Below are 9,334 nucleotides of genomic sequence, written 5' to 3' on the forward strand. Positions count from 1 at the left end.
AAGTGTCACCCAGCAGGCCTGTGGTCGAGCCAAGAATAGAACCAGGTTTTCGGCATCCCAGACCCGTGCACTATCCATGAGGCAACAGTGCCTGTCTGAAGCTGGCTCTGTCCAAAGAACTGTTAATGCATGGAGTAAAGAAATGGCTTTCAGTTATAGTTATTGTAAGCATTACTTGTAAAACAAGTAAGCAGTTTGACAATATTGATTCTTTGGATTACACTAGTGGTTAGAGACCAAGTGAGATGAGGGTCCCATAGTGCTATGTGCTGCATAGACACCTAATAAGAGACAGGCCCTGCCCCAAAGAGCTTACAATCTAAGTAGACCAGCCAGTGGATGGGTGGGAGAAAGGAAACATTTTTACATTCATCCATATTTTACAGCTGGGCAACTGCAGTGTGGAGAGAATAAATGACTTGCCCAAGGTCACACAGTGAGTCTGTGACAGAGTGGGGCGTTGAATCCCAAACTCATGACTCCTAGTCTAGTGCCTTCATGACCGTCCATTCGGTACTGAAGAAATGGTCAGGCTGAAATGGGATTGTTAATGGGCACCATCACTTTACGGATGGAAATGCCCAGACTGAGCTGCCAGCTTTTAACTCCCCATGTTGTGCCTATAGCCTAAGGATTGCCTCTCGCGTAGCAGCCAGCAGGCAGGTCTAGAGGCTCCTGCAGCCTGTCGGGCAAAGATGTAGCTAAAGGACATTGCAGGGGTCGTGGTCACTAAGTGCTGGCAGCTCCCAAGGAACCCTTAAGGAGTACGGGTGTGTGTCCCCGTTCCCAGCATGAGTCCAGCGCTGTGACCACGCTGTGTCTTCTAAACAGTCGGGGGCTTGCTCCTGGGGATGCGCATGAGCCAGTGTTCTTAGGTGGCTAAAAAAGAGTGAAGTAACACAATGAGCTCATGCAATAACCTTTAACTGCTGCAATGAAACTGAGCTCTAATCATGAGTGCACGTTTCTCAGGGTCTCAAAACCAGCAGACTGAAAATCGGAGAGGGTTGGCTCAGCAGCCTCTGGGAACAGCAACAGGTGCTGCAGGTTAGGATGGAGGTGCATTGGCAGAGCTGTACATGGAGAACCTAGGCCTGGAATAGCAGTGGGGACTGCAGATCAGGTTTGAGCATGGGGTAGAGTTCCCAGCATGGAACTAGCCGAAGGAGCTACAAATCAAGGTGCATTGGCTGAGTTCAGTGACTATACAGATCTGGGCTAGCTGGAGGTGCTGAGATGCATTAACGGCTGTTGGATCGGATGCTCAGAAACGGAATGGCAAGGAAAATGTTTTAGATGTGGACGGGGATGCCTGTTGTCCATTGCGCATGAGGATTTATGCAGCTGCCCACTGTTAGCTTGGTTCCACTTGCCGATGTCAGCGTCTTGTAGAGGGCTGAATAAGAATACTTGGGCATAGACATAACAATATAGATACAGACATGTATATGATCTACACCTACTCCAGGACATGACATTTGCAAAAGGGGTCAGACTCTTGCCAAGGGCCATCCCGGAAATAAGGTATTTTCACTGATATTAGTGGGGCTGCTTGTGCGAGTGAGAAATTGCAGGATGAGGAACGAAAGCCAACCAACTCAGTGGTGCCAGAGGGAATGGTAAAAGCAAGCGTATCCTCTGCTTGGTGTTATCTTGCGAGCCCCCGTCCCCTCCTCTTAACTCTCTACAAATGACATAAGAGCTGCACAGGAGACAGTAAATGAACCGGATGGAAGCGCAGCTCACGGGAGGTGGTGTCAAAATTCTTCCTGTCAGTTCAGCAGGAAGCCTGAAGTCTCCAGAATAAATATAATAAACAACTGTGCCTACGTGTCCTTTAAGAATCCCAGCATCTCCACTGGCTCGGAGGAAAAGTGACATCAGATAGAGGCTGATACCTGTCCTGTTCTGCTGCGCAGGGAAGGGGGTGATAGCATCTGGTTAGTGAAAATGACCTGAACGTCCATATGATCTTGGAAACTCCCTGAGTGATTCATGCCAAACTAACAGAGTCAGATCTTCCTACTCTCCCTCCCCCACTGCATGTGACAATTTTGCACCAGCGCAATATGAATGGATTCAAACTGAAATGCAGTCATGGATGGTGCATACCAAGTCCGGTCCAGCTCCGTTCTGGGGGTAGAGAGATGTAGCACTGGGACGAGCCAGGTGGGACCTCCTTTTAATCACTGTCACTTCCTTGGAGTTATGCCAGGGATCTGTCTCTGATTTTCTTTGACAGTTGCTTCTCTTTTCATTCTTTGTTGTTGTTTTCCGCTTTGCGGGAGGGTTTGTTTGTGCATTTAGTCCATCTGGCAACTTCTCTACCTAACAGGCACAGAAAAATGCAGCAGCAGGGCAAATCCCACTCTCCTCTCACCCCCACTCAAGATTCATTCAAACAGGCCTTCTCTTGAGCTGGGAGGATTGCCTCCTAGAGGGTAAGAGGGAAAGTCTAGCTCCATTTCCCCCTTCAGTCCTCTGCATCCACTCTGCATCAGAGGTGACGTGGTTTTTTTGTGAGATGGGCACTTGGGACTGGGCTGAGTCCACAAATTTGTGTATGTATACAGGACACAAGCCTTTACACAGCATGTCGGTGTATCTCACTAACTGTAATATGGTACTGTAACACATTAATATGGTAGGCACCCAGGTGGCCTTCTAATTTTAAATTACCAACCCTGCCATGGGACTAACGCTGACTGTATGGGATTAGCAGTGTAGCAGGAGGAAATTGACACAACTGCTTGACTTCAGTGGGAGTTTTGTCTAAAGAACCATTGCAGGATTGGGCCCAGTTAAGCAGGCTCAGGTCCCAAGACCATATAGTGATAAAAATTAATCAAGACAGGAGACAAAAACGTCCCACTGTTCCTTAATTGGGGTAGTTAATGAAATAAAAATTTTAAAAAGCAACTGTATAATACAATGTATATTTATTGCAAACAATAATATACAAAAAGGTAAGTTTCACAAAGAGAACAAAGGGTCTTGCAAATAAAACAAAACTTACCTAAAGACAAAATATGATTTAAATGACAGGTCTTTTAAGTTACAGAAATACTTTAAAAAGATCTGCTTTTATACAGAAATAGAAAGATTCCATATTATGAGTGCTTTAAGATTACTCTACTGAATCCCCAAAAAAAAAAAAAAAAAAAAAACCAACCAAAAAACCCACAACTGTTAACAAATATATCATTTTTTTAAATAAAAAAAGTTTGCTGTCTTTTTTAAAAAGCAATCCTTAACTGTTCAGCCACAGCTTCACCAAGTCAATTTTCCCCACCTCAAAACAACATTAAGGGGTGGAAGGTTAGAAAGATGACACACAAACATTTCATCAATGCTGTCTTGTGTCTCACATACACACAAGTTTGTGTGTTCAAAAGAGCTGAGGCAGAAAACAAGGCAAATGATTCAGTGATACACTACATTTGCAATCTTTAGTTTGTACAAAACAAAACAAAATTCCAGTTTATCCTTAAAACAAAAGAAAAAAAAGGAAGAGGACACGTTTGTACAAAGCTAGGACACAGATTACAAGGAATAATAATAATAAAAAGGAATTAGAGATAAATAAAGAACTGGTTACAGTTTAGACCATAATTTAACAGGCATCTTACCCTCCAAATAAGACTCCAACGAATCTAATCATTTTTAAAGGAGTTAAAAAATAGAAGGGAGATTTTAAAAAAGAAAATCTTGATTAAAACGGCTTTTCTCACAAAATAAATAATGTAAAATGTGTCAGATGTTTCCAATGTGCCCTACAGGCTTGATCCGAAGCCCACTGAAGTCAATAGGTGTCTTTAATGGGCTTTTGGCCCTAGATGTTTGCACTCAAAGCTCTTTAAAGGGCTGGGGAGGTGATTGGAGGTTTCCAGCATCTGTTGTGCACATGGTGTTCAAAGCAGGAAGCTCAGGAGGGGGAGGGGAATGCTGGTTGTGGCATCATAATCTGCTGCTGATTGTTGGTAAAAGTGTCAGACGTAAGTTTCCCCAGAAATCAGATCTGCCTCCCTTCTGGGCCCAGTCTTTCTCCTTGTGCTGGAGGGCAGTCATAAGCATCTTGGGGAGGGAGGGGGGAGAAATATCCCAGGGCTGCTTTTAAGGCTTTTCAACAGCGCTGCTTTAAGGCTCAAGGTCTTTAAAAAAATAAAACTAACAAATTCTCCTCCTGGCTCTCTCTCTCTCTCCTTCCAAGTTAGAAAAATAAAGCCTATTTTGTTTTTAGCCCCCTGCGTCTCCCAGGTTGCACAGCTGATCAAAGCTTGGCCTGACGCCAATCATAGTTTAACAGTTTTTGTCCCTAATCAATGCATGCCGTTTTATTTTATTTTTCTTTAAAGAAAATACTTTTATCTCTACAAAAATACCTCGGACTGCAAGAAAAGCTAGGACTGCGCCACTAAGTGTCATTTTAGCTGTTGGAAAAATAAGAGCATTTAAAAAAAAAAATTTCTAAAAATATGTATAAATCCCCTCAAATTGGTAACAATCATACACAGTACATACTAAAAAATAGTTAAAATAGAGAATATTCCTCACAGAGGACTCTGGGTATTTTTTTTCCTTTTTTTTTTCTTTTCTTTTAATTACTGCTAAAAATAATTACAAAAGTCCAAACACTGGGCAGACGAGTGGGCCGGTTGGAAAGCGCATCTCTTGCCCCTGAATTGAGGCTAATGTCCAGTCCTTGGAATGTCTGTACCGAGTTTTGCTAGTTCTCAGCAGAGCGGTCTGGCCCCTTCCCGAAGGATGCTGTAGTGCAGAAGGCCCGATGTGTTCTCTTTTTCCATCATCTTTAGCGTTAGTATCTTTTTTTTTTTTTTAATAAAGTCTGAGACAGTTCTTTTTTTCTTTTTCTTTTTTTTTTCTTTTCTGCCCTTATGGTCTGGTAAGCTGTGTGTAGACGGGCTGTTCCCAGTGCTGCGGGCTGTGTGTCTGGGGAATGGAAGGGACCCCGGCAGTGTCTGCAATAGGTGTGTACATGGGCCTTTGGGTGGGGTTCATGTACGTGAAGGTGGAATAGAGGCTGGAGCTCTGGCCAGCGGCGTGGCTATAGTAGGAGCTGGAGCTCTGGTGGTCTGTGTAGTCGTACTGCGAGCGGGTGATGGTCGGGTAGGAGGAACTATAGTGCTGGAGGTTGAAGGAGCTGTAATTGAGCTGCTGGGGGGAGTGCTGCTGCTGCTCGCTGTAATGGCTGGGACTGAGCTGCTCTGTCTTGATGTGTGTCCTCTGCTGGGACTGGCTCTGTTCGCTGCTCAGGGTGGTCATTGTGTGCTGCGGCTGTGGCTGGGGCTGGGGAGGCGGCTGCGGCTGGTGCTTGGACATCCAAACGGGCCCAGCCCCGGCTTGAGAGGCTGACGTGCTGCTGATTCCGTAGCTGCCGCTGTAAGTGACTTGGCCAGGCTGCCCGTGAGTGGCCGGGACTCCAGGGTGGCCGTTGGGCGGGAGGTACTGGTCGAACTCATTGACGTCGAAGGTCTCTATGTTGGAGATGACGTCGCTGCTGAGTTCCCCAATGTCCACATCCCGGAAGTCGATGTGGGGCGGCTGTCTTCCTCCTTCTTGCAGGGGACGCCCTTCTCGCTTCAGGTCTTGCTTCCCAGGCTGGACATCTGTTTTGGGTGTAGTCGGCGGGGTCGGGGGCCCCTGGGACTGCCCTGCAGAGGGAAAGAAATAGCACAGTGCAGTCATGAGTTTGCTGCTTCCTTCGTGTTCAGTTAAACGAGGTGAGCTCAGTAGCTGGAGTGTCTCTGTAGTTGAGAGAGCAATAAGCCTCTGAAATCTAAAGCAGCCGTTTTTATAAGCAGGAGGCATTGTATAATGGTGATAACTCAGTTAATGGTTAACTCAAGATCTCTGGGGCCCTACGGATATCAACACACTGCCCCTGAAGTCAGTTGCGAAGGGTAACGCAAGCAGTTCCCAGGAGTTTATAAGACGGGTGTGATCCGTATCTGTGGAAATATGTAGTGCCAGATAAATTATGAAGCTTCTGAGATGGTCGGCATCTCAAAATTAATTGAATTTCTAAATTAAAAAGCAAAAACGGGACACCGACGCTTGAAACTTTGTTGCCAAGAGGAAAGTCGGTGGGAAAAGTCTTGAGCGTGAGGAGCCTGTGTGCGTGGGTGAGTGTGTGTCTGACGCTGTGGTAACCAGCTGTCCCTAGCCAGAGCTGTGGGGTTTATGCCTGTCACTCCCTGTGTGTATTGTGTTTTTGAGCCTGTTTCAGAACACAGCCTTCGCTGTGGAGTCACAACCAGCACCTCTGTGACGTAGGGACGGCGGCGTGTCTCCCTAGCGGCCTACGCCCAGCACGTTGGGCCCCTGAGAAAGTGTGTGCCTGCACGTGTCTGTCTTGCTGTGTAAGGTGGCAGGAGACTGCATATTTACCCGAGTGCTCGTCCGGGGAGTGCACCTCGCTCATGCTGGAGGAAGACTGAGGAGAATCCGCCTGCAGGGCCTTGAAAATGGCATTCGGGGAGATGTGGGTTTGCTCAGAGCCCTCCTCCTGCTCCGACTGCCCGTTCTTCACCGACTTTCTCCTCCGGGGCTGGTACTTGTAGTCAGGATGGTCCTTCTTGTGCTGCACCCGCAGCCTTTCGGCTTCCTCCACGAAAGGGCGCTTCTCGCTCTCATTCAGCAACCTGGGTGCGACAGCGGGGAGCTGGGGATTAGCTGCCTTTCCAAGAGCAAGCGCAGCCTGCCGCCCGGCCCGTACCCCCATCCCTTGACCTGCCACAAAGAGCCGGGCACGCCTCCGCCGCCACAGACAACTGTCCGCTCACACTCCGGAGGCCAGGCTGCCGTGCCCATTGCTCCACCCCCACGCCCACGATCTGCACCCCCAGCCTCCCTTCTGCACCAGTGTCACAGCTGCCTCCCTCCTGGTTGGCATCTCTCTGAACTGAGGAAAGGACCCCCACTAGGTAGCCCTTCCGCTGTGGCCTGACTCTTGCCATTGCTTCATACTCTCTGGCTGGCTGGGGCTGCCCTCTAACCCCCTCCCTCCCTATGAAACTGGCAGATTGCTTTGGCGGCCAAACAAGAGACAGCAAAACTAGGGCAGTGACTTTTTTTTTTCCCCCCTCTCCCCCTCTGGGGTTGGTTGGAGCCGTTTCCCCCTGGAAGAAGAGCACAGACACACACACACTGATTCAATAAAGAGATTAGATGACTAACAGCGCTGGATGTCTCCGGGCACCACCTCACGAGGGCCAGATTTGCTCAGAACTTTCCCCTCCTGTTGCAAATTTAACTTTTTTTTTCTTTCTTTCTTTCTTTCTTTCGTTCTGCCGTCACAGAATAAGCCCCGGCCAGGTGACTCACTTTCTTTCTCCTTCCCCTCCCTGCCTTCATTTTCAAGCCAGGCCCCATTCGCCAGAGCCAGCCACCTACCACTAAACTTGGCAGCGCTTTGCCACCTTCCTTTCCCTCCTCCCCAGTGGGGATCATTTAGTCTCTTGTGCAAATCTGATGCAATGCAGATGAAGCCCGGCTTTTTTACACACACACACACACACACACACACACACACACACACACACCCCAATGCAGATGAAGCCTGGCTTTTTTACACACACCCACACCCACCAATGCAGATGAAGCCTGGCTTTACACACACACAACCTCTCAGCCAGGGGCTTAGCCTTCCACCTTCTTTCTGCAGCCCTCCAACCTTTCCCTTTCCAGAGGCCCCTTCCCCCTCCTTAAATCACCTCCCACCCACGCGCGCCCGCGAAATGCCCCGGCGAAGCCCGGCCCCACGCACCGCCCCTGCCCCGGCCTGAGACCCCCCGCGCGCCCGGCTGCCCACGCCCGGGACCCGCTTCCCAGACGCGACGTCTCCCCTGCCCTGCCCCGCTGCGCCCCGGCGCGCTCGGAGCCTGGGACCCGGCCCCGGCTGCCCCACTCACCGCCAGAGCTTGCCCAGCGTCTTGCTGAGCTCGGCGTTGTGCAGATGCGGATACTGGTCCGCCAGCTTCCTCCGGGCCGCCTGGGCCCACACCATGAAGGCGTTCATGGGTCTCTTCACGTGGGGCTTGTTCTTGCTGGACCCGTTCACACGGACCGGCATGGGCACCAGGGTCCAGTCGTAACCCTTCAGCACCTGGCTGACCGCCTCTCGGATGCACACCGGGAACTTGTCCTCGTCGCTTTCTTTCTTCAGGTCCGGATCGCCCTTGGGGAAGGTGTTTTCTTGGGGTCTGGTGTTCTCCGTGTCCGAGCCGGAGCCAGAAGGGCAGGGGGACCCCGCCGAGTCGTCCGACATGGTGGGGCTGGGGGCGCCAGAGATGCATTTCTCCTGCTCGTCTGTCATTTTCATGAAGGGGTCTAGGAGATTCATGCGAGAAAGTGGCCGGGGCAGTGGAGGAGGGAGGGGGAAGGGGGATGAAAATCAAGGGGTGGGGGAGAGGGAGGGATTAAAAATAATAATCAAGAGGCAACGCTTCTTAAAACTAGCGTGCAGCCTGCTCGGTTCGCGGGGGGAGAAAGCGAGGAAGAGCTGGAGGAGGGGAGGGAAGGGGGAAAGCAAGGCAGCAAAAAGTTTGCAAAAGAAAGGAGGAAGTTAACAGCAACTTGCAGGAGGGGGAAAAAAGTTAGTTCACAGCCCGCTGCAGAGCTGCCGCGATCTGCTCTCGGAAACGTGCATGGACCCAGCCCTTTCGCTGCTGAGGATAGTCAAAAAGGGGGTGGGAAAACAAAGTTTGGAGTTAGTCTTATTTCCCCCCTCTGTGTCCCTTCTTTTTCTCTCTGCCTCTCAGAAGAAGAAAAAAAGTTCCTTGGTTTTGGAAAGTTTTAAGGCTCCCAATTTCACCTAGTCAATTTCAAGCTCAGATCTCCAACACCCTCTCCGTGTCTCTAATAAATACTCTCCTCTGCTATTTCACCTTAGAAACTTTCAGCCAATGACAACCCTGCCCCTGCGGGGCTGGCACACAGAGGATTGGCTGCAAGTTTTTTTTTAGGGAGGGGAGAAATGAGCACAGATCTCAGAGAAGGGGAAGAAAAAAGACAGAAAAGTCGAAGTGTCTGAGTTTACTCTTTGTACTTCAGAACTTTTGTGATACCTTAAAAGTAAACTCTTCTGTGTTTGATTTGTCTAGGCAGACGTTTCTTGTTTTCAGTGGGACCATGGACATGAAGTCTGCTGTTCTATAAAAGCTACTTCAGGGGTAACATTGCCTTACACAGATTGTGTGCTCCGAACTTGCACTTACTTTGGCATGGAAAAGAACTTGGAGCTTTTTTTCTGTGAAGTAAATGATTTTGTGATTCACCTCTGTTGTTTGTTTTTCATTATACTACATATAGATGT

The 9,334-nt window shown here is 49.0% G+C and overlaps 1 protein-coding gene across 1 annotated transcript; it reads right to left on the minus strand.

Moving 5' to 3' along the window:
• Positions 1 to 3,126: 3,126 nt before the first annotated feature.
• Positions 3,127 to 8,860, minus strand: SOX9 (SRY-box transcription factor 9). Its single transcript, XM_067547298.1, has 3 exons — positions 7,932 to 8,860; positions 6,409 to 6,662; positions 3,127 to 5,672 (listed from the first exon to the last, which is right to left on the minus strand). The coding sequence occupies exons 1-3, from the start codon at positions 8,360 to 8,362 to the stop codon at positions 4,894 to 4,896; spliced, it is 1,464 nt and encodes a 487-aa protein (XP_067403399.1). The 5' UTR covers positions 8,363 to 8,860; the 3' UTR covers positions 3,127 to 4,893.
• Positions 8,861 to 9,334: the final 474 nt, after the last annotated feature.

This window comes from Emydura macquarii, unplaced genomic scaffold (genome assembly GCF_026122565.2).
Source record: "Emydura macquarii macquarii isolate MOO-44397 ecotype Brisbane River unplaced genomic scaffold, CSIRO-AGI_Emac_v2 contig_1230, whole genome shotgun sequence".
NCBI lineage: Eukaryota > Metazoa > Chordata > Testudines > Chelidae > Emydura > Emydura macquarii.